We start from the raw sequence: 25,117 nt of genomic DNA, 5'->3' as shown, positions 1-25,117 counted from the left end.
TTTGATTATTCTTTTTGTTACCATAATAATTTAAGGACGTGTAGAGTATAAAGTAGTGTAAACAACACTTTTGAACCCCTTAACTTCGCATTTAGTGAAGGATACCAGTCAAAAACTATACATTGGATTATTATTATTATTATTATTATTATTATTATTATTATTATTATTATCTGTGAATGTGGATTTTTAATATTAAAATATTACATTCAGTTACAACTTACAACTCGAAAGAAAGGACAAATAAATTTTGAACCAAGGAGGCTCTAAATGAAAAATAAAATTATAGTCTATCCATAATCCAATATAATGTATTTACATTACAGATAATCTTAAAAAATAAAATATTTAATTAAGTTTTTAGATACAATAATTTAATCATCATGGAGTACTAAAAAAGATAAATTTGTAAATATTACGAAAAATATATAATATATAATACTAATAAAATTATACCCATCTGGCCATCTCCCAGGTAATATACACAATACATATAATAATATTATATATTTTTAATGCATCATATCCTATCAAATATAATATTAATATGAGTAAGGCTAAACAACCACATTGTGGCTACCCACAATTTACTTAAGTAGAAAATAATTTAATTTGTTTAACTTATTTTTTAAAATAAAAATAAGATTTAGTTATTTTATCATATTCTCTCCATTATAGTAATTTTTTTGCAATTTTTTGATAATTTTTTTATTTTTATTTAAAAATAAATAAAAATAAAAAATGCAAAAAAAATTTAAAAAAATAAGTACAATGTAGAGAATATAATAAAATAATTAAATCTTATTTTTATTTAAAAAATAAATTAAATAAATCAAGATTATCCTTATTATATTAGTGTGTGGGTGCCCACAATGTGGCTGCATAGATTTATTGTATTAATATATACTCTCTCCGTCCCACTTAATAGACTCATTTCTTTTTGGCACGTAAATTAAGAAAATTTACTTTTTAATAGAAAAGAGGTGTGGAGTGTGGAGCACACCAATTAAGTACACTTTTTTTATTTAAAATGAAAAACGAGTCTATTAAAGTGAGACGAAGAGAGTATTATCCAGCATATTCACTGCATATTAATGCACCTCAAAATAAAATACCGGAGCACAAATTTTTAAGGGAGGACCAAGTAATTTTTTTAGAAAAAAAGAAAAAGGAAAAATGAATCCAAGAAAATGTGGGCAGTGAAATAATAATAGTAATATAATAATAATATATGGTTGGTGAGTGGAAATTCACGAAGTCTGCATTTGGGGGCTGTGGAAGCAAAGAAAATCGGAAAAATACTGAATTTATGCTCATTTCATCATCTCTTCTCTTCCCTATATATATACTACACACCACCACCTTCCAATTCTCACACCATTCAGCCACCCATTCTCTCTCTACCTCTCTGATTCCTGAGCTCTGAGACTACTGTGTGTGCTGTTTAACTGATCCGCTATTTCCTTCATTTCGTCAACTCAAGAAGTCGAGATGGCCAAGAATGTCGGGATCCTCGCCATGGAAATCTACTTCCCTCCCACTTGCATCCAGCAGGTCAGATAACTCTCCAAATTTTGAATCCAACCACCTAAAGCATGCCTAAAGAGTGCGGGGTTTTATATATGTTTCGTGCTCATAGTGCTTTATTCTTTTTTGATTTTCTGCGTGTGTATCTGTTTCTGGGCTTTTTGACGAAAAAAGAAGGAAAAATCTGATAGAAATTTTGGAGTTGTGCGCTATGTGGCGCGTCACTGTTTCTTTTGCTTGGTTTCTTTGATTTTGCTTTGATGATTTTTTTGTGGAGTGGACCCACCTCTTAATTTGAAAGTTTCTCTGCTATGGTGCTCCGCTTCTCTATCTCATTCAATCTCATTAGGCCTTTCTCATTTCTAGTTTTTCATAAAAAAAATTAAATTGCAGGGTTTTAGATAAAAATCAAAATCTCAGATTCACTTTGCACAAACTTTGCATCTTCCTCTGTTTTTTGTATGCTGCAGTAATTGTTGGGAGGAAAAGCAGATCTTAGCACGCCTATATGATTTGGTGCTCTAGATGATTTCTTATCTTCAGATACTCATCTGCACGATTGTGATTGGAAAATCTTAAGAATTTTGTTTCTTGACTTAAAAGTAAGTATTGACTCGATTAATCAATTCGTTATATCACGCGTTGCAGGAGGTATTGGAAGCTCACGATGGAGCAAGCAAAGGGAAGTACACAATTGGGCTTGGCCAAGATTGCATGGCATTTTGTTCGGAGGTTGAAGATGTCATTTCGATGAGGTAATTAATCGATATTTCCGAAACAATCCAGGGGATTGAGGCAGAATAACGTATCTTTATCGTTCTTTGTATTTGGTTTTATTGTATGATGGCAAATTAGCGTTTGATGTTGACATGCATTGTCTTATGAAACATATATTTTGAAAGGTTATTGTTGGCTTTTGGTAGCATGATCATCATATTACAATAGGCCATTTTCGGTAGTTCAATGCATTTTCTGGCTTAAAACATGATATTGCATCTGAATTTTCTGTTGAAAAAGTGAATATTCATCATTGATCAATTATGTAGTAACTTGGTTACCCTTAAGTTGGAAAGTAATCTATCTAGTTTTTTCCTTTCTTACCGAATCTCAGTTACAATATTTTATGTGTGTTTATTATAAACTCTACATTCTCTGTAAAAATGTTTTCATATTGCTTAGCTCGAAAAGTTCTTCACAAATCTTTTGCATCAGTAATAATTAAATATGGCTTGGCAAAGATCTGTAATGCTATATGAACTTCTTAGACTGAAGATTCTACCTTTTGTTCACTTGCTTAGTAACATATCGAAAATAGTAAACAAGAACTTGGTTACCTTGAATTTCTAGCTATTTTTAACTCTTTGAACTTTCAGCATGACAGCGGTTACTTCGCTTCTAGAGAAGTACAATGTTGATCCGAAGCAGATTGGACGTCTTGAAGTTGGAAGTGAAACCGTACTCGACAAGAGCAAATCCATTAAGACATTTTTGATGCCGATCTTCGAGGTATTTGGGTTTATTATCTGCACTTGAAATACAATACATTTTCTACTGTTCTACTTTATCATGAATGTATGAGGGGTTCTATTATGGTAGCTGTGAGCCGCCTAAAGTTAGCAAAAGGTTACATATAATCAATAAGCTCCCCATGTGCTTTTCTGAAAAACATTTCACCACAGTATGTTCTGGGCAAATCTTAAAGTCATTAGTAGTTCTATGGTGGATGTGATGATACCATGTACTTTCTTAGACTATGTAACTGTTGATTAGTTGTATTCCAATTTTAATTATATTAAAGCCTTTTTTATTTCCCTACTGATTATATTTTAATTTCAACTAGATTAAAGCCTTTTTTATTTCCCTATGGTTCATATATGACTCTAATACCACCCTCTATAATTCTTTTTATTTTTCCTTTTTTACTTTGCATCTGCTGTTATAAGTTTCTCTTACATAACACTGATTCTTATAATTTTTTCATGTGCACGAACAGAAATGTGGCAATACTGACATCGAAGGTGTTGACTCAAGCAATGCTTGCTATGGTGGGACTGCAGCACTATTTAACTGTGTCAATTGGGTGGAAAGTAGTTCTTGGGATGGAAGATATGGGCTTGTTGTCTGCACCGACAGTGCGGTATGATCATCATCTTTATAACCTTCTATTTAGAATTTAAAGTTGTTGCAAAGAAAAATAAAAGGACCTAAAAAATTAGTTGTTATCTTTTTGCTAATCAAGCAGGACTCTTTGTATCATTTGATCTTTTGGTATGGGTGCTGATTTAGATTCTATAAAACACCACACTCTTGTTTTGTTCTTTACCCTTTTGCATCATTTGATAGGTATATGCCGAGGGACCAGCTAGACCTACTGGTGGGGCTGCAGCTATTGCCATGCTAATAGGACCAAATGCACCCATTGCTTTTGAAAGCAAGCTTAGGGCGAGTCACATGGCTCATGTTTATGATTTTTACAAGCCCGACCTTGCCAGTGAATATCCAGTAATTTTCTCCCGAATTCCTTGTCTCCTACATGTACTCTTGTTGTCAAATATACCTTCAAAGCTGTGCTTTTGCTTCTCTTACGGTTGAAGTCATGTGTGTAGGTTGTTGATGGCAAGCTTTCTCAGACTTGTTACCTTATGGCACTGGATGCTTGTTACAAAGGCTTCTGCCAAAAGTAAGCTCAGTAGACAATTGACTAGCTTTTGCATTTCTATTCTTTATCACTTGGTATTAAATTTTATGTCCAATAGGTTTGAGAAGCAGGAGGGCAAGCAGTTCTCGATCTTGGATGCCGACTACTTTGTATTTCATTCTCCATACAACAAGGTACTTGATGTAAACCAGGGTCCTGGTTAACAGATTGCAGAGTTTTTAGTGTTCCTGTCTTCTCCTAAAAAAATAAAATAAGCTTTGTTGACATTTTTCTTGAATCCTGCAGCTTGTACAGAAAAGCTTCTCTAGATTGTTGTTCAATGACTTTTCGAGAAATGCCAGGTGAACATTATCTTCATCTGTAGAGCATTGACTTACTTATCACAAATTTCTGCTTACCTGACTCTCTGCTATGAATTTTCAGCTCCATCGATGAGGCTGCTAAAGAAAAGCTGGCACCATTTTCATCATTAAGCAACGAGGAAAGCTACCAAAGTCGTGATCTTGAGAAGGTCTAAATCATCTTTCCGTTTTCTCAATTTATGTTGATGATAGTCTGTTGCTATACCCCTTGTTGTGCTAAGATACAAACAATCTTTGGGCTAATGTTAGTCTTTTTACAGGCATCTCAACAAGTCGCTAAACCTTTCTTTGATACCAAGGTGCAACCATCTACTCTCGTCCCAAAACAAGTGGGAAACATGTATACTGCATCGCTCTATGCTGCATTTGCTTCCCTCATCCACAACAAAAGTAGCACTTTGGTAAACATCTGTTTATCTTGTGGGATTGGCTTTCTTCGCTTTATGAACGCTGTCAAATACAAAATATGAGATATTTTCTTGATGGATTTTCCTTTTTTTTTCTTTTTCTTTTTCCTTCAGGCTGGGCAGAGGGTCATATTGTTTTCCTACGGCAGTGGTCTGTCAGCCACCATGTTCTCTCTTCGTTTCACTGAGGGAGAACATCCTTTCAGCCTGTCCAACATTGCATCTGTTATGAACGTTTCAGAGAAGTTGAAGTCGAGGCACGAGGTATGTTGGAATTGGAAGTCTAGGCCTCTAAATTTATTGTGACTGGATTCCAGAAGCAGTAATTATTTAAATGTTTATTCTTGTTGTTGATAATAAACGAGTGATTGGATCCCATATGCAGTTCCCACCAGAGAAATTTGTCGAACTGATGCAGCTCATGGAGCACAGATATGGAGGCAAAGACTTCATCACAAGCAAGGACTGCAGCCTTCTTGCACCAGGTACATACTATCTCACTGAAGTCGACTCCAAATACCGAAGATTCTATGCCAAGAAGGCCATTGCGAATGGCACAGTTGCGAACGGCCACTGAAGATGTGATATGCCATAAAGTTGGCTCTTCTTCTGTCTAGTTGATTCAGCACATAGAAAAATAATCTAATCTATTTTCATTGTTTGATACAAGCATCTGAGTTGGTTTGACAGATGAATTATTATCTGTAGTTTCTTTATCATTGTTTTTCTCTCTCTTGGATTCTGGAAAAGGACCATTTTAGATGGGTGTATTCTATTCTACATCTTAATGAATTGAATTGAGCCTAGCCGGCTCGTTTCCTACATACATTTTTGCAGTATCCATATGAGATCCTTAATGCCATTTGCAGTAAAGGAGTAACAATCCCAACACCACATGTGTAGTAAAGGAATGGAAATAATGAGTATAACTTCCATAGTGGGACAACAATGTCTCTCCAATTCCAGCTTGTTCATCATTTTAAATGATTCAGCCTTTTGAGTCATGCTTCAATCAACTAGAAGATATTTCTGTTTGTCAGGCTAAGCATGTGTTGTTCCAATAATTGCAAATATTTCCAGATTTTTGTCAAGGACTTGGAGATTCTCCCCAAGGAGCTAATAGTTAAATGATGCATCAAGATAAAACTTATTTTTGTCCTCTCTATTTATCTATTCAAGTCTTTGTATCAACAAAGTTTGTTACCATTATAAAAGTATGCATTCTTACAAATTTTGATATGCTCATGGTATTAGTACATATTTTAGTTTGAAAAAAAATTTAAGACGATTGTACCGATGTGAAGATGGAATACCAGATCCAACATTTCAACATTGAATGGTGCACACTTTACCTTTCTAGAGCTTGCTTATTTACTTTTGACATACTTCTAATTGTTTTTATATACTTCATCCGTCCACAAAGAATGTACTATATTCGTATAAAATTTTCTATGTGAATGTGGTATACTCTTCATGAATGGAGAGAATAGTATTTTTGAAATACTATGAGTGGTGGAGTAGGGGGCACGGCGGATGGAAATTACTTAAGTAGAGAACTATAGCAACGAAGATAATTGTTTGTAGATAAATGGAGTATTTTAGAATGACTTTGAAATTATTGAAAAATACCCACTTATACTTTCATTAATTTGGTTTGTTTTTTTAAATATTTTTTTTGATGAATAAACAAATAATTCAAAGGTTGGATCGAACTCGAACATGAGATCTTTGACTTCAAGCATTAATCACTCTACCAATAACCAATACACAAATAATAATTTCATTTTGTTGTAATTTATTAAGATCATATAATATGCATTTACCTCATAATTAATTATGCTAGACGTGGTACTACTCTATTCGCGACTAATTAATTATTATACTTATAGCAACTTATATTGACTCGTTGTAGTGCCCAATTTCATTTTAATGATAATGAAGGGTTATTCATACCCCATAGAATTTATGAGCAATGTATAGTTTTCAACTTTTCATATCAACAGTGTGGATGCAAATTCCACCTTCTATGAGATTTCTTTTCCCTTTTCCTTTATCACCCACTGATTTGTTACATTTAACTCAGTCTAATAATGACGATTGCAATTTGATTTGTTTTTGTATAAATTTTCAAAAATATTTAGCTAAAGTTAATAAATGATGAAAGTATCCATTTTTTTATATTGTAAAGATAAAAAGATAACATAAGACCATTTTTGGTATGAAATCACATTAATTATTTTATGTTGTACATTTTTCAAGCTTTATATAAATAAAAAAAGAACTTAAGATATTTGCAGTTGATGTCTATAATTTAATACATTGTCATTAAATATATGAAAAATGATGTTTTTGGATCAAAGGAATGAAGGCGGCGACTTTAATGAAGATGACGATTGTGAATTGACAGTTGAAATTAGAGGCACATCGGCGGTGAGTGGCGAAGAAGATGATAGATTTTTACATAAACAGAACTTCACTTAAAAAGCTGTAAATTTAGGGTCAGAGGTGATATGAATCGTACATGATGGATTGAAAATACATGAGTTTCAAGAGTCTTATTCAATTCATGGCCAGAGTTGACATGAATCATTAGTAAAAGATACGAATTTTAAGAAAAATTGTAATATTATTTATTTGTTGAGTGGAAAAGAGAACTCACAATTAGTAAAAGTCAATATATTAATTAATTGGTTATGTCACGAATTAATAGACTGACCAAAATGATAAATTAAGACACGAATTGATAGACAGAGGGAGTAACTCTTTAAAATTTGTGCCAAAAGAAAATTGTTCAAACTTCGCTGGAGTTAGGGAGTGGTAGTTTGTTTTTCAACTTCTACAATAGTTAAATTATCTATAGACAACGATTGGAAATTTTCATCTCGACCTACTCAAATTAAATTATAGTAAATCGTAAGCTGCTGTTAGTTTTTTTTTTTTTTTTTGTTATGTGATTACATGATTAATTAGTAATTATGGAAATGATCAAATTTCAAAATTTATTATATAGATTTTTTATTTGTATTGTAATTCCTGTAGGTGATGGAAGTTGTGGTTACAAAAGTACTCAATTTGATTTTTTACCGTTAAAACTTAATTTATTTTGTCAAATATTAGGCTATTGGCGATCCAAAATTTTCAAGAGGTAACACTTAATTTCTTTTGCATAATATTTGGATAAGGGGGTATATTCTGAAATATTCCTTTTTGTTGTATGATAAGCAGATTATTAAAGATTGAGTTGATATTGTGAGCTAATTTAATGTTTAAGTTGTCGTATAATAGTGCAAATTGTTGCAGATGTCCTTAGATTTCAATTCAAGCTTCAATAGTTTTATCGAAGGCAATATATTTGATATGTTTGTAATACATACATACGTTGTTTATGAATTTATTATATATTTTTTTTAATTTTATTTATTGTAAACATTATCTATCGCTCTTTCTTAGTAATAAGTTCTTCAAGCACACAAATATCAATCACAAAATGACGTTTCATTTCCCATTTTCACAACATCAACAGTATTCATAAACAATGCAATCTGATTAGCATCGACAACGCTAAAATATGAACTAAATTTTGTTAGAAACAAGGAATCCATGCCGCTCTTTTGGAAAAACTAAGCTAAAAGACTATCCCCATATTTGGACATGTTTGCCGCCTAAGATGTTGATGTTCATCAAACTGCCAAATCAACAAATAGTTTAACAATGCACAACTACTTACAACATAATGCAATTCTGTCTTTTCTTCCTCATAAACGACATTAGCAGCCAGCAAACTAACTAGATTTTGCAACACAACAATGATAAGCGGAGATAGCCATTCTCAAGCTAAAGTATATAAACACTTGTATCTTAGATACTCTAACTACATTGCATTACCTCGGAATCCAAGCATAATGGCGAATTCAACAGTTTTGTACATGTTGCTGCTTGCGGCCCTGGTGCTCAACTGCCACTGTGATGAGCGGAAGGTATGTTAAATTACCTACTTGTTGCTTCTTTCTCATCTCTGCTGCCTACTTTAATATTGATTTCCCTTAAACACATGCATTGCATAGCTACACGTCGTGTACATGGGGGATCGGCCTCAAGACGATGCATCCGTTGCATCCACGCATCATACCATACTGCAGAGTGTACTAGGAAGGTCTCATTAATTCTTCTTGAGTAGCATTTACCTTTGGAGCATTACATATATATAGATATGAATGATTAACAATCTTTTGGTTCTTGTGATTTCTTTGCAGTGCTTCATCAGCAAAGGATTCACTTGTCCACAGTTATGGAAGAAGTTTCAATGGATTTGCAGCCAAGCTTAGTGAGGAAGAAGCTACAACCATTGCAGGTAAGACTACATTAGAGCAACACGTTTTCTTGAAAAAGAATGAAGTGGAGTGTACTTACTTACATGTGTATATCTGGTGCCAGAGATGGAGGGAGTGGTCTCTGTATTCCAAAATCGCAAGCTAAACCTTCACACGACGCGATCATGGGACTTCATGGGATTCAGCAAAGGCGAACTTGGACCTGGCCAGGAAGGAAATATCATCATTGGATTCATAGACACCGGTGAATGATAAATGTATAGAGTTAGTTAGCTATACTAAAATCATTGCGTTCTCTGATGCCTTACATTTGCTTTATCTCTGTAGGAGCCTGGCCGGAGCATCCTAGCTTCAACGACACAGGGTATGGCCCTCCACCAGCTAAGTGGAAAGGAACGTGCCAAACAAAAAATTTCACCTGCAACAAGTGTGCATCCTCCATACCTTTCTTTTGATCAAAGAATAGTCCTCTGCATGTATATTACTAATTATGTGAAAAATCTTGTTTTATTTCATCACAGCAAGCTCATTGGTGCGCGCTACTACAACAGTGAAGATAACTATGAAGATGGTGACATCCCATCCCCAAGAGACACTCTAGGGCACGGCACCCACACGGCCTCAACAGCTGCTGGTAATGAGTTAGCTGGAACGAGCTTTCTCGGATTAGCAGAGGGCCTAGCAAGGGGAGGAGTTCCAAATGCAAGAATAGCAGTGTACAAAGTCTGCTGGGTGAGTGACTGTGGCGATGCAGACATCCTGAAAGCCTTTGACGATGCAATTGCAGATGGAGTTGATGTGCTATCAGTTTCCTTGGGCTATACTGGGATTTCTGATTACTTTGAAGACTCCATAGCAATCGGAACTTTCCACGCCATGAGAAATGGGATCTTGACCTCGTGTTCAGCTGGAAACGCAGGCCCTGATCCTGTTTCACTCTCCAACTACGCACCTTGGATACTCACTGTTGCTGCAAGCACCATTGACAGAAAATTTATTTCTAACTTAGTACTTGGCAATGGAGAAACCTTGACAGTATGTCAACTATTCTCACTACTTGAGATTATAATCTTTCACGTTACCTTATGTTTTACTAATTAATTTGTGTCTGACATGAAGGGAATCGCGGTTAATAGCTTTGATCTCAATGGAACATCCTATCCTTTGATGTGGGGAGGAGATGCTGTGAACTATACCTTTGGTTATAGTCCAGCTTATGCTTCAACATGTGATGAAGAAGCGATGAATCATGCCATGATACCGGGGAAGATAGTGATGTGTGAAGGTTACCGGCAGGATGGCTCCACCATTCTTCTGTCCAATGGCGTTGGAAGTGTTATAGTGGGTCAGGATGAGATCAATCCTGACTACGCCTTCACCTATCCGTTACCAGCAACACTGATAAGCCCAGAAGACGCCAAGAAGGTTATGGCCTACATAAGATCCACTATGTAAGACAAAACTTAGCTTCATCTCAAGGCTCGTCCATACTACTCTTAGCTCGCATCTTCAAGTTTTTAACTATTTTCAGAAACCCCGTGGCGACCATCCTGGTTGGGGAGACCTGGAAAGATGCTGTTGCTCCAAGGGTGGTTTCGTTTTCTTCAAGAGGACCTAGCCCTATTAGCCCAGATATTTTGAAGGTGAAGCATCCATCATCTATTTCAAAACTTCTTCATCTGCATATACATTTTCTGTCTAACTATACTTACTAGAATTACCATGTCACAATTTATCTAGCCTGATGTTACTGGCCCCGGTGTGAACATCCTCGCCGGGTGGTCCCCACTTGCTTCACCTTCAATGTACGACGGAGACACCAGAAGCGTCTACTTCAAACTAGTCTCGGGTACGTCCATGGCATGCCCCCACGCGAGTGCCACTGCAGCCTATGTTAAAGCAGCACATCCTGATTGGTCTCCTGCTTCCATCAAGTCTGCAATCATGACAACAGGTAAGTTAGCACACGGATTTATAATGAGTACTCCCCCCGTACTTAAATAAGTGTCCATTGTTGTCGAAAAACTCATATCAAGAAAGTGGGTAATTTTACTCTTTGTGCACCTAAAGAAAATTGAAATAGTAAAGAATTTGTAATGATTATAAGTTGGTAAAATATCGAAGTGGGAAGTTTTGCATCATTTTACCATGGAATTCTGAAGTGGGATACTTATTCGGGGACACATTTCATTTTTAAATATGATACTTATTGGGGGACTGAGGGATTAGATAATGGTACAATGATTTCTGATTTCTAATATTGTTTCTTGATGATAAAAACCAGCTTACGTTATGGATCCAAGACTCGAGACTAGCCTTGAATTTGCCTACGGCTCCGGACACATAAACCCTAACGCGACATTGGATCCGGGGCTAGTCTTCAACGCATCCGAAGCAGATTACATCAACTTCCTCTGCAAGCAGGGCTACAACACTACCACACTAAGACTAGTCACAGGAGACAACAGCACCTGCACCAGCACGACCCCTGGAAGGGCGTGGGATCTTAACTACCCGTCATTCTCACTCTACGTGGAAGACGGGCAGCAGATCATAGGAACCTTCACTAGAACAGTGACGAACGTGGGTGCAACAAACTCAACCTACACTGCCAGCATGTACATGCCGCCACTGATCAATGTCAAAGTGGAGCCCTCAGTCCTCACATTTTCGTCTACTGAAGAGACACAGACGTTCACGGTGACTGTCACCGGACCTGCTATTACGCAGCAACCAATCATGTCGGGCGCCATCATGTGGAGTGATGGAATTCATTCGGTCAGGACACCTCTCGTGGTGTACAACTACTACCCTGGGGCTCCTTACACTACAGATTTTGAGAATTCTATCACCATGGAGGAAAAGAGAGATAAGTTGAAGGGTTCTTTCAAGCATCATAGGAATGGAATGCTCTGATTTAAGCCTCTCGTTTCAACTTTTCTCTATACTGATACAAAGAGAAAAAAATAAAAATTTCAAAATAAGATGGTTAAGTTCATTCTTGAGCAACAAAAAAGAATTGCTAAAATCATGTAATAACATAATTTGTTGCTCAGAAAACACATATAACTTTTATGCCACGTGTCCAGGAATTTTCAATTTGAATTCACGCAAGGAAGTTTTATATCTCTTCAAATCTACATATAATACTGGAAATTAGCCCCCTCAAAGAAAAAATATACTGGAAATTAGCACGTGGAGACGGTCAGAATTTCAGCAAAAATAGCAAGATCAAATTTTGGGCAGAGTAATACATACACCCTAGTAATTTAGGCGTGATTCTTTTCTGGTATTAACACTATATGAAAGATCTGCAGATAGTTGAACCGAAGATATATGATTTTTTTTTCCTGCAACAATTAACTGTGATCGTGATAACTTGAATCCAACTTGTTATGACATTCTTGATCACTTTAAAGGAAAGAACAATCAAACCCTTAAGCATATGAATGTATTTCGAGTTAAGTTGAGCAATAAGATTACTGAAATAAAATCATCATTACGCATACATTTATCCTTAATTTAGTACTGCTGGATAATTTTGATCTTTCCACTTTGGTTTCAGACAAAAAATGGTGTGCATGTGAATGGTGCATCCGCCAGAACTAACTCAAATTATGGATCATTAATCTCCAATTAAGAATTAATAAACTTAATTAGAAATTACTAGTGTATAACCCGTCGAAATTTGACGGAATTTTAAATTATTTATATTATTTTTGTATAATATAATTATCTTTTAATTAATTTAACTTGATGTAATAGAGTTTATGTTACCCAAATGTTTTTGTTTCTTTATGTCATTTCTTGGTTGCTCAACTTGATGAGGACTGGAATACTCATTAGCGTTGTGCTTCGTAATCCAAGCTTATTTTACCTTGTTATGATTATTGTTATTATATAAACTAACGAACACAGGTCTAACTGAAGAGACTTGCTAACAAATGAGTACGAAGAGTCAATCAGCCTTGACCCAAGTACAGAGCTGCTCAGCCAGACCAGAGCAGCGCGGACCAGAACAGCCTTGACCCAGCATAGCTGCGCAGCCGGAGCACGGCACCGCGGCACGGCACCGCAGCACGGCACCGCAGCACGGAACCGCAGCACGGAACCGCAGCACAGCACCGCAGCACAGCACCGCAGCACAGGAGCACGGCACCGCAGCACGGGAGCGCAGCACAACAGCGTAGAACAGCAGCACAGCCAGAGCGCAGAGCTGGTCTTACTGGAGCCGGAGTTACCCGCTTCACCAACAAAGGACAGCGTAGATGGGTCAAATCAAGATCATTAAAGGGCCTAAATCCAACTATTAGAGTTCATGGGCCTAAGGCCTTTAGGGTTCATTCTCACAACTATAAATAGGAGCTTTAGCATTAGCATGGGGGATCAATTCATTTTGGGAGCAACACACTTGTAAGATGTAAACTTTCTTGAGCTATAGTGAAAACCAACGAAGAACCTCCCGTGGATGTAGGTCTTTGATGGCCGAACCACGTAAATCCGTGTGCCGTTTATTGCTTTCTAGTTTCTAGTTTAGGTGTTGGTGATTCTGTGCTTCACCAACTGGCGCCGTCTGTGGAAAATTGAGCTAAGGCGTGAGATTTATCATTTTTTGAAGCTAGATTACTGTTCATGAAAAGGGTTACTGTTCATCGCAACAAATATCAGGCTTGGTTACTGTTCATGGAGGGAAAAATAGGGGGTTTTGTTTTCAGATCGGTTCCTCGAAGGAGTTTCTCCAATTTTTAAGGTCCAGATCGACAGAAAATCTTCTTCCAAGGTGGAAAAATTGGGAAATTGGGTCTTCCAAGAACAGGATTCAAGGTCGCAGATGGGGGCCGCCCTTTGCCTCGCCGCGCCGGTGGAGGCGACGCCGGAGCCCAGTGCAGCTCGCAGATCTCGATCTCTTACTTATCTTCAAGGATTCCGGTAAAAAGACGGCTGCAGCCGTCCCTAAGCCCTAGATTCCGTCACCGTTCCCAAATGATCCTCAGGCTCACTTAGTCTCTTGTCCGGCAAGCTTAAATCAGAAAAATATCGGAAAACAAGAAAAAGGGGGGGATCAGGTTATCTCCCTAATGCTAAAACAGCGGCCACTCCCAACTCTCAAATCATTCATCCTCAGGTCCGACTCTCTCTACATGACTTCACCGGCCAGCTGCCATCTCAAAATCCCGGCGGCAACGCCGCCGGGCATGGATCCATCCTTTTCTCGTCGTCCTCACTCTCACAAATCCAGAACGGATCTCTCTGAATTTCTACTTTCATCTAGAAAAGTCGAGCTCGACCGCTGTGACCCAGTGAACCTAGACCAGGTCCAGCGCAGGTTTCGATTGAAGCCGCCGCCCTTCTTCCATGACTTTAACCTCCGATCGAAGACCCTAATCGCAGCGGAAACCAGCCACCACCGCCGCATCGAGCTCCCATCCTTTGAACCGACCATTGGCATAGGGGAAAATCCCTAATTCTCTCAATTAATCTGTATTTTCCCAGCGATTTATGGTCAGTCTTAATGATTCTCCGTGTTTCTCTTGTTTCCCAGCAAATCACCGGTAATTTGGGTGATCAAATTCCGCCAAGCATCGACAACTTTATCTGAGCTCCCAGCACGAGAAGCCCCAAATTCCGGCAAGCCACGGTTCAGCAGCGCAGCTGCCTCTTTCCCTCGCCGTGGTTCAGCAGCGCAGCCAGCTCTGCTTCTCTCCCTTGTCGCGGTTCAACAGCGCAGCTGCCTCTCTCCCTTGTCACGGTTCAGCAGCACAGCTGCCTCTCTTCCTTGTCGCAGTTCAGCAGCGCAGCACTTCAGCTGCGCAGCCAACTCTGGCCGTAGTGTCATGGTTCGCCTGAACAAGACAGTTTGCTCCTCCTCTTCCTAAGTTTACTACCTACTGAGTATTTAACACTTGTGAATTATTTGTGAGACCTTGATATAATTATCTTGGTCTTTTGACTTGCTTTGGCATGGGTGGCTGCTATGGTTAAACTCAGTGAGCTCAAGAAATTTTATCAGCATGTTGATTTTTACATTATGAATCAATACCTTGCTCATCGTTCGATAATAGATTGTGCGTCATAATACATCAGATAGTTATATAATGGGGTGCACAGAGCGCACCAAATGGTTTTGCACTCTGCTCATGCTTGCTAATGATGCTTACCTGCATATTTTATTATCTTTATGGGATATTCTTCACGCTTATATGAATGATTTATGGGATTGATTAGCTTTGGGATGATTAAAACAACGTGAGACTTCGCCTAAGTTTGACTGATGAACTGCGGTTATTATTGCATAGATTCCAGGATTCATAGTGTATTTTCATTGCGACTTGATTGATTCTAAAAATGGGACATAGCATGATACAAGTCACATTGTTGAAAAGGCTTGCACTACATTCAATTTCCTATGAAGTTGAACTTGATCACGTTATTCGAACTCAATATGTTTCATGTTGAACTGAATCCTCAAAATTTTGTTTGCTTGTCTTACTAATCTCTTGTGATTCTGCTTTTTTCTTATGATTTTGCTTATATTTTGAGGTTCACATTGCTGTAATTTGACTCTGATCAGGGAATTGATAAGGGGGACTGATTTTGTTATGTCTTTACTCCGATTGCATGGAGATTTCGTTCGATTGTGGGACTAATTTTACTATGATTTTGCTTCGATTCTGGGTCTAATTTGGCTTTGGTTTCGCATTATGGTTTCACCAGCTTGCTGCCAACAATGATGATGGGCGACAGCCCCATTCAACCTGAAGATATCCTAGGCGTGTTGATCCCATAATATCGTATACAACATGATTGCTTAAGGGAGTTATCGGCTGAAAACGCCAATTGAAGTTCAGGAAGACTCATCCAAGTCGTCGAAGATTTGCTCAATATCCACCACGTTCGTGGTTGGGGGATCACAGCTACTCTGATTCACAGCTCGGGAACAAAGCAGGGTTCGGCACGAAGACATCTCCTCCGTTATTAAACTGCGCAGCCAGCTCCGGGTCTCATTCTCTTCCGTTATTAAGCTGCGCAGCCAGCTCCGGCTCTCCCTCTCTTCCGTCATCAAGCTGCGCAGCCAGATCGGGTCCTCTATCTCTTCCGTCGTCAAGCTGCGCAGCCAGATCGGGTCCTCCCTCTCTTCCGTCGTCAAGCTGCGCAGCCAAGCATGGATAGTTTTCTGATGGTCCTATTATGCTAGTTAAATTGCATTGCACTTTAGTTATTATAATTTTATCAGATTATTTAATTGTGTGATCATCTAGCCTTTAACAGCCTCCTCCTTTGTTTCTTGGATCAGCATGGCTTCCAGAGCAAACTTGGTCTGAAGTTGAAAACTTTCTCCATATCTTCTCGCAAAGTGCACTCGGTGTGACATATGTGCTAGGGATCTATATCTCTCTTTTTATTTTAAAGAAACCGAGATCAGCATGTATTAGAATGGAGAACCCTACATCAGTTGATGATGAACTAAGTTGCGAGTATTTAAAGTATATGCATTCCTGAATTGAATGATCTGAAATTGGTGGTTAAATGTTATAACTTATATATAAAAAATTGGTAATGACGTCTCTAGGATCTGGTCCTCCCCTTCCTCCGCTGTTAAGCTGCGTAGTCGGCTCTGGCTCTCCCCTTTTCTCTGGCACCCCGATCAAGTTCCAACGATCTGCGTAACCGCCCTGACCAAGTTCTCGGTGAAAATACAGAGGCAGCGCAGATGTGCTCTGGCAGCAGATGTTTCTTAGGGTAATAAACACAACTTCAGCGCAGACAAAATCCTCACGAAGAAAGTGAGATTAGAAGGGCAGTGCAGCTGTTTTGAGTGAAGGGAAGCGCAAGTTCGAAGATACACAGAAGGGCAGCATTGTTGTCTTGAACGCAGGGCGGCGTGGGTCAACCCAATTGGCACGTTCAGAGTGACTCTATCAATCTATCATAGTGACGACTTCTTCGACGTGAGATGGTATATAGCGCAGTTCGGACACTTTTGATATAGCCCTCGATGCGGATTGACAAAGATGACAGCGCTGAAGAGTGCAGCGCAGGCGGGGGTCTTTGAGGGCAAAACAGGTGGTGGTCTTCGGGGAGAAACTAAAATTGATTCGGCGCGGACATGGTGGTAGTCCTCGAGGTCAGCGCAGTCAGGACATTTATCTCAGCTACCTCTGCGCAGCTATCTCAGAGCAGCTATCTAGTTATCTCAGCTACCTCAAGGCAGCCACCTCAGTGCAGTTATCTCAGAGCAGCTATCTCAGTAGTATTCAGCGCAGAATGTCCGAGCCGTTGTCAGTTCAGATTGTCTATGCTCCGCGCAGGAATATCGTAAGCCGCGAAAGTTAGACAGGGGTGTACCATCTTAAGGGCCGCGTTGCGGAAGTGTACCATCTTAAGGGCCGTGTTGCGGAAGTGTACCATCTTAAGGGCCGCGTTGCGGAAGTGTAATCTTAAGGGCCGCGTTGCGGAAGTGTACCATCTTAAGGGCCGCGTTGCGGAAGTGTACCATCTTAAGGGCCGCGTTGCGGAAGTGTAATCTTAAGGGCCGCGTTGCGGAAGTGTAATCTTAAGGGCCGCGTTGCGGAAGTGTACCATCTTAAGGGCCGCGTTGCGGAAGTGTATCATCTTTGTCAGTGCAGGTAGTGCAGCGCAGTCAGCGCGGGGTTGTCAGCGCAGTCGGTGCAGCGCAGTCAGCGCGAGGTTGTCAACACAGATCACTTGAGTCTTCCCAGCACAGTCGCAGGGAATCGTGTATGCTTAATTGACACGGGAGAGCAGCACAGCGCTGACTTCACAACACACACCACTAGTTGAACAAAGAGAACGCTGTTCAAATAGACCAGGGGGGAGTAGCTGATGAGGACTGGAATACTCATTAGCGTTGTGCTTCGTAATCCAAGCTTATTTTACCTTGTTATGATTATTGTTATTATATAAACTAACGAACACAGGTCTAACTGAAGAGACTTGCTAACAAATGAGTACAAAGAGTCAATCAGCCTTGACCCAAGTACAGAGCTGCTCAGCCAGACCAGAGCAGCGCGGACCAGAACAGCCTTGACCCAGCATAGCTGCGCAGCCGGAGCACGGCACCGCAGCACGGCACCGCAGCACAGCACCGCAGCACGGCACCGCAGCACGGAACCGCAGCACGGAACCGCAGCACAGCACCGCAGCACAGGAGCACTGCACCGCAGCACAGCATCGCAGCACAACAGCGTAGAACAGCAGCACAGCCAGAGCGCAGAGCTGGTCTTACTGGAGCCGGAGTTACCCGCTTCACCAACAAAGGACAGCGTAGATGGGTCAAATCAAGATCATTAAAGGGCCTAAATCCAACTATTAGAGTTCATGGGCCTAAGGCCTTTAGGGTTCATTCTCACAACTATAAATAGGAGCTTTAGCATTTGCATGGGGGATCAATTCATTTTGGGAGCAACACACTTGTAAGATGTAAACTTTCTTGAGCTATAGTGAAAACCAACGAAGAACCTCCCGTGGATATAGGTTTTTGATGGCCGAACCACGTAAATCCGTGTGCCGTTTATTGCTTTCTAATTTCTAGTTTAGGTGTTGGTGATTCTGTGCTTCACCACAACTCTACTACGCTTCAGATTCTCATCCATGGAATGGCTTGTGTTCTGCTAGGGTGACCCAAAAGAGACACAACTATTCAGAAAAAGAAGAAGAGAAAAAAATAGGGATGCGTGAGATTGACTTATCGCTGCATTCGATGATGTGAGAGATTGGGAGCCTTTCTTTGCCATCCCTCTCTAGCTGAAGCAAGAAGTAGTTCCCAACTATCTTCACTTACCCCAAGATGTTCTCTCTCCATCAGAATAACACTGTCTACATCAGATATGCCAAGCTTTTCCACTACTGATTTCAAGCTAAATTTGAGAAAATCAGCTGCAGTATCTTCAAGCATGTGGTTGGCAAGACTTGAGACACGAAAATTTCAAAGCTCTTAAACTGGTCCTCTCTCGAAGAACATTCACTCTCTTGATGGAAAATAAGTATCTGCATATGTTCCAAAATGATCAATTAGTACACATGTATGCATCACTAGTAATATTGAAGGAAGTAATGATTATACTTACTTTATCAGAAGCCACTTGTGTAATAAGCCTTGCCCAGTCATCTTCTGTGTGCACAGAACACAATCCATGGTATTTGAAAATCAGGAGATCCTCATGGTGATCTTCATATTTGTGTACAATATTAGCGATATTTATTCTCGTACAAAACCAAGCCTACAATAACATTGTAATTAAAAATATAAAATATGTAACTGAAAATAATCGAAACACATAAGTACCTCATGTAACGGTCCCATGCATCCGATTTGTGCAATGGGCTATTGTTCTTTGACATTTTTTTGTAAGTTTGTAAATATTCTTTCATAACACTCATCCTGTAAATTACCAGTAATTTTAAGTAAGTTGTAAGTTATCGGTAATTTATTAACTTACCGGTAACTCGTGTAAATTAGCTATAAATCTTGTACGATTTTTTGAAATAGTGCGGGGAAGAATTGTCAAGTAAATACATTTTTCGATTTGTTTAAACATTTAACGAAATTTCTCACTTCACACGTCACCTTGTGTATCATCTAATGAGAGATTAAATTGTTCAATTTCTTGAAATCGTGTGGGGAGCTTACAATTAATGCATATCAATGATCTCTCATGTTGCACATAGTTCAATTATTTACAAATAGAAAACACAATAAAACGTATTTGTTTCTTTGCTTTCTTGTTCTTGACTTACACATGTACTTCAAACCGTATCATTTTTGTATCGGGTTGTTGATTGTGTATTTAATGATTAAACAAATAAAATTATGTAATAGTTTAAATTATACCTGATTTAAATTGAAATATTCAAATTTTATAAAATTAGTGTACAACAATAACCATAAGTTGTAAATAAATTAAAAATTACTCATTTACGTTACGAACTAAACGATATATTAGGGTCGTTTGTTACACTATTTAAACAACTAATTATTAACAAGATCCTCCAGTTATTCCTTGTATACATTGGACTTCTCAAATGCAGAGCCCCATTGTTCTTGAGCAATTTCAAGCTTGGCCACTAAATCCAAATTTATAAGAACATTACAACGACATTCTCACGATTACAAAAGACATCGCAAATGTTCATGACAGAAATACAAAAGCATCCATGACAAACTGTAAAAGTATTTGGTTCGTATATGCCGCAAATAAAAATATTGTTTGTTCACTTGAAAAAGCTGACCAACCATTCATTTCTTTCTCCTACCATATTTAATCACCTTACTTGGATCCAAATGCTTCTTTATACCCAAATATTTTTGTTTCTTGTGCCATATCTTGGTTGCTCACCTTTAATACGCTTCAGATTCTCATCCATGGAATGAGTTGTGTTCTACTGGGATGACCCTAGAGAGACACAACTATTCAGAAAAAGAAGAAGAGAAAAAAAAAAAAAAAAACAGGGATGTGCTAGATTGACTTACCGGTGCATTCAATGATGTGAGAGATTGGGTGCCTTTCTTTGCCATCAAAAGTTGGCATCACTCTCTAGCTGAAGCAAGAAGTAGTTCCCAACTATCTTCACTTACCCCAAGATGTTTTCTCCCCATCAGAATAACACTGTTTACACCGGATATGTCATGCTTTTCCACTACCGATTTCAAGCTAAATTTGAGAAAATCAGCTGCAGTATCTTCAAGCATGTGGTTGGCAAGGCGCTTATGCACAGTCATTGAGATACGAAAATTTCCAAGGCTCTTAAACTGGTCCTCTCTAAGAGAACATCCACTGTCTTGATGGATATTAAGTATCTGCATATGTTCCAAAATGATCAATTAGTAAACATGTATGCATCACTAGTAATATTGAAGGAAATAATGATTATACTTCATTTATCAGAAGCCACTTGTGTAATAAGCCTTTTCCAGTCATCTTCCGTGTGCACAGAACACAATCCATGGTATTTGAAAATCGGGAGATCCCCATGGTGATCTTTATCTTTGCGTACAATATCAGCGATATTTATTCTCGTACAGAACCAATCCTACAATAACATTGTATTAAAAATATAAAATATGTAACTGAAAATAACCGAAACACATAAGTACCTCAAATAACGGTCCCATGCATCCGATTTGTGCAATAGGCTATTGTTCAAATTTTATAAAATTAGTGTACAACAATAACCATAAGTTGTAAATAAATTAAAAATTATTCATTTACGTTACGAACTAAACGATATATTATGGTCGTTTGTTACACTAGTTAAACAACTAATTATTAACAAGATCCTCCGGTTACTCCTTGTATACATTGGACTTCTCAAATGTAGAGCCCCAATGTTCTTGAGCTATTTTAAGCTCGGCCACTAAACCCAAAATTATAAGAACAGTACAACGACATTCTCACGATTACAAAAGGCATCGCAAATGTTCATGACAGAAATAAAAAAACATTCATGATAAACTGTAAAAGTATTTGGTTCTTAGATCTAAATGCTTCTTAATACCCAAATATTTTTGTTTCTTTGTGCCATCTCTTGGTTGCTCACCTCTATTACGCTTCATATTCTCATCCATGGAATGGATTGTGTTCTGCTAGGGTGACCCAAGAGAGACACAACTATTCAGAAAAAGAAGAAGAGAAAAAAATAGGGATGCAAGAGATTGACTTACCGCTGCATTCGATGATGTAAGAGATTTGGAGCCTTTCTTTGCCATCATAATTTGACATCCCTCTCAAGCTGAAGTAAGAAGTAGTTCCCAACTATTTTCACTTACCCCAAGATGTTATCTCCCTATCAGAATAACACTATCTACATCGGATATGCCATGCTTTTCCACTCCCGATTTCAAGCTAAATTTGAGAAAATCAGCCGCAGTATCTTCAAGTATGTGGTTGGCAAGGCGCTCATGCACAGTCATTGAGACACGAAAATTTCTAAGGCTCTTAAACTGGTCCTCTCTCGAAGAACATTCACTGTCTTGATGGAAATTAAGTATCTGCATATGTTTCAAAATGATCAATTAGTAAACATGTATGCATCACTAGTAATATTGAAGGAAGTAATGATTATACTTACTGTGTAATAAGCCTTGCCCAGTCATCTTCCGTGTGCACAGAACACAATCCATGGTATTTGAAAATCGGGAGATTCTCATGGTGATCTTCATCTTTGCGTACAGTATCAACGATATTTATTCTCGTACAGAACCAAGCCTACAATAACATTGTAATTAAAAATATAAAATATGTAACTGAAAATAACCGAAACAAATAAGTACCTCAAGTAACGGTCTCATGCATCCGATTTGTGCAATGGGCTATTGTTCTTTGACATTTTTTTGTAAGTTTGTAAATATTCTTCCATAACACTCACGGGGATAGTCCATAGTACTCAAAAAATTATACCTTGCAAGGGTAAAATAAAAATAGGATTGCAAACATCACTGACACATGCATAACAGTATTGCAAAGCACCAAGCAACCCTGCAAAGCACAAAAGCAACACTGCAAAAACGCAATAAGTCTATACTTACTTTATCAGAAACCACTTGTGTAATAAGGCTTGCCCAGTCATCTTCCGTGTGCACAGAACACAATCCATGGTATTTGAAAATCGTGAGATCCTCATGGTGATCTTCATCTTTGCGTACAATATCAGCGATATTTGTTCTCATACAGAACCAAGTCTACAATAACATTGTAATATAAAAATATAAAATATGTAACTGAAAATATCCAAAACACATACCTCAAGTAATGGTCACATGCATCCGATTTGTGCAATGGGCTTTTGTTTATTGATATTTTTGTTGTAACTTACCGGTAACTCTTGCAAATTACAGGTAATTTTAAATAAGTTGTAAGTTACCGGTAACTCATGTATGTTACCGATAATTTATGTAACTTATCGGTAAATCATGTAAATTACCGGTAATTTTAAGTAAGTTGTAAGTTACCGGTAATTTATTAACTTATGGGTAACTCGTGTAAATTAGCTATAAATCTTTATTTGATTTCTTAAAATCGTGCGGGGAAGAATTGTCAAGTAAATACATTTTTCGGTTTGTTTAAACATTGAACGAAATTTCTCACTTCACACGCCACCTTGTGTATCATCCAATGAGAGATTAAATTGTTCGATTTCTTGAAATCGTACGGGGAGCTAACAATTAATGCATATCAATGAGCCTCATGTGGCACATAGTTCAATTATTTACAAATAGGAAACACAATGAAGCGTATTTGTTTCTTTGCTTTCTTGTTCTTGACTTACACAGGTACTTCAAACCGTATCCTCTTTGTATCGGGTCATTGATTGGGTGTTTAATGATTAAAAGAATAAAATTATGTAATAGTTTAAATTATACCTGATTTAAATGAAATATTCAAATTTTATAAAATTAGTGTAAAACAATAACCATAAGTTGTAAATAAATTAAAAATTACTCATTTACGTTACGAACTAAACGATATATTAAGGTCGTTTGTTACACTATTTAAACAACTAATTATTAACAAGATCCTCCAGTTACTCCTTGTATACATTAGACTTCTCAAATGAAGAGCCCCATTGTTCTTGAGCAATTTCAAGCTCGGCCACTAAACCCAAAATTATAAGAACAATACAACGGCATTCTCACGATTACAAAAGACATCCAAATGTTCATGACAGAAATAAAAAAGCATCCATGACAAACTGTAAAAGTATTTGGTTCATACATGCCACAAATAAAAATATTATTTGTTCACTTGAAAAAGCTGACCAACCACTCATTTATTTCTCCTACCATATTTAATCACGTTACTTGGATCCAAATGCTTCTTAATACCTAAATGTTTTTGTTTCTTTGTGCCATCTCTTGGTTGCTCACCTTTACTACGCTTCATATTCTCATCCACGGAATGGCTTGTGTTCTGCTAGGGTGACCCAAGAGAGACACAACTATTCAGAAAAAGAAGAAGAGAAAAAAATAGGGATGCAAGAGATTGACTTACCGCTGCATTCAATGATGTGAGAGATTGAGAGCCTTTCTTTGCCATCAAAATTTGACATTCCTCTCTAACTGAAGCAAAAAGTAGTTCCCAACTATCTTCTCTTACCCACCCCAAGATGTTCGCTCCCCATCATAATAACACTGTCTACGTCGGATATGCCATGCTTTTCCACTACTGATTTCAAGCTAAAATTGAGAAAATCAGCTGCAATATCTTCAAGCATGTGGTTGGCAAGGCGCTAATGCACAGTCATTGAGACACGAAAATTTTCAAGGCTCTTAAACTAGTTCTCTCTTGAAGAACATTAATTGTCTTATATGCAATTAAGTATTTGCATATGTTCCAAAATGATCAATTAGTAAACATGCATGCATCACTCGTAATATTGAAGGAAGTAATGATTATATTTACTTTATCAGAAGTCACTTGGGTAATAAGGCTTGCCCAGTCTTATTCCGTGTGCACAGAACACAATCCATAGTATTTGAAAATCGGGAGATCCTCATGATGATCTTCATATTTGCGTGCAATATCAGCGATATTTATTCTCATACAGAACCAAGCCTACAATAACATTGTAATTAAAAATATAAAATACATAAACGAAAATAACGAAAACCTGTAGTCGGACCTTGTAACTTACCGATAAATCTTGTAAATTACCGGTAATTTTAAGTAAGTTGTAAGTTACCGGTAACTCATGTAAGTTACCAATAATTTATGTAACTTACTCGTAACTCTTGTAAATTACCGGTAATTTTAAGTAAGTTGTAAGTTACCGGTAATTTTAAGTAACTCTTATAAACGGCGGCGCAAAAATTGC

The 25,117-nt window shown here is 37.9% G+C and overlaps 2 protein-coding genes and 1 long non-coding RNA gene across 3 annotated transcripts; 2 read left to right on the top strand and 1 right to left on the bottom strand.

Annotated features, from left to right (window-relative positions):
- The first annotated feature begins 1,234 nt into the window (after positions 1-1,234).
- On the top strand, positions 1,235-5,779 carry LOC131026271 (hydroxymethylglutaryl-CoA synthase). The gene is made up of 12 exons (XM_057956082.1): positions 1,235-1,554; positions 2,176-2,282; positions 2,901-3,033; positions 3,521-3,664; positions 3,871-4,029; positions 4,134-4,207; positions 4,284-4,359; positions 4,472-4,527; positions 4,610-4,697; positions 4,809-4,949; positions 5,070-5,219; positions 5,341-5,779. Exons 1-12 carry the CDS (start codon positions 1,492-1,494, stop codon positions 5,530-5,532), a joined length of 1,383 nt encoding a protein of 460 aa, XP_057812065.1. The 5' UTR covers positions 1,235-1,491; the 3' UTR covers positions 5,533-5,779.
- Positions 5,780-8,620: 2,841 nt separating this feature from the next.
- On the top strand, positions 8,621-12,351 carry LOC131026590 (subtilisin-like protease SBT4.3). The gene is made up of 10 exons (XM_057956491.1): positions 8,621-8,932; positions 9,020-9,108; positions 9,209-9,306; positions 9,390-9,530; positions 9,614-9,713; positions 9,808-10,321; positions 10,406-10,737; positions 10,818-10,929; positions 11,027-11,240; positions 11,571-12,351. The coding sequence occupies exons 1-10, from the start codon at positions 8,762-8,764 to the stop codon at positions 12,200-12,202; spliced, it is 2,403 nt and encodes an 800-aa protein (XP_057812474.1). The 5' UTR covers positions 8,621-8,761; the 3' UTR covers positions 12,203-12,351.
- Positions 9,023-9,729, bottom strand: LOC130984936 (uncharacterized). Its single transcript, XR_009088829.1, has 3 exons — positions 9,595-9,729; positions 9,370-9,488; positions 9,023-9,291 (listed from the first exon to the last, which is right to left on the bottom strand). It is a non-coding gene; the product is annotated as an uncharacterized LOC130984936 (long non-coding RNA).
- Positions 12,352-25,117: the final 12,766 nt, after the last annotated feature.

The sequence above is a fragment of the Salvia miltiorrhiza genome, chromosome 1 (assembly GCF_028751815.1).
Source record: "Salvia miltiorrhiza cultivar Shanhuang (shh) chromosome 1, IMPLAD_Smil_shh, whole genome shotgun sequence".
In the NCBI taxonomy this organism is placed as follows: Eukaryota; Viridiplantae; Streptophyta; class Magnoliopsida; order Lamiales; family Lamiaceae; genus Salvia; species Salvia miltiorrhiza.
This window is presented reverse-complemented; position numbering and strand designations above follow the sequence as displayed.

Coding starts and splice junctions, on each gene's coding strand:
- LOC131026590 (XM_057956491.1), top strand. CDS start 8,762: ATGATAAGCGGAGATAGCCATTCTCAAGCTAAAGTATATAAACACTTG. Junction 8,933..9,019: donor GCCACTGTGATGAGCGGAAG/GTATGTTAAATT, acceptor TGCATTGCATAG/CTACACGTCGTGTACATGGG. Junction 11,241..11,570: donor GTCTGCAATCATGACAACAG/GTAAGTTAGCAC, acceptor GATAAAAACCAG/CTTACGTTATGGATCCAAGA.
- LOC131026271 (XM_057956082.1), top strand. CDS start 1,492: ATGGCCAAGAATGTCGGGATCCTCGCCATGGAAATCTACTTCCCTCCC. Junction 1,555..2,175: donor CTCCCACTTGCATCCAGCAG/GTCAGATAACTC, acceptor CACGCGTTGCAG/GAGGTATTGGAAGCTCACGA. Junction 4,030..4,133: donor ACCTTGCCAGTGAATATCCA/GTAATTTTCTCC, acceptor TCATGTGTGTAG/GTTGTTGATGGCAAGCTTTC.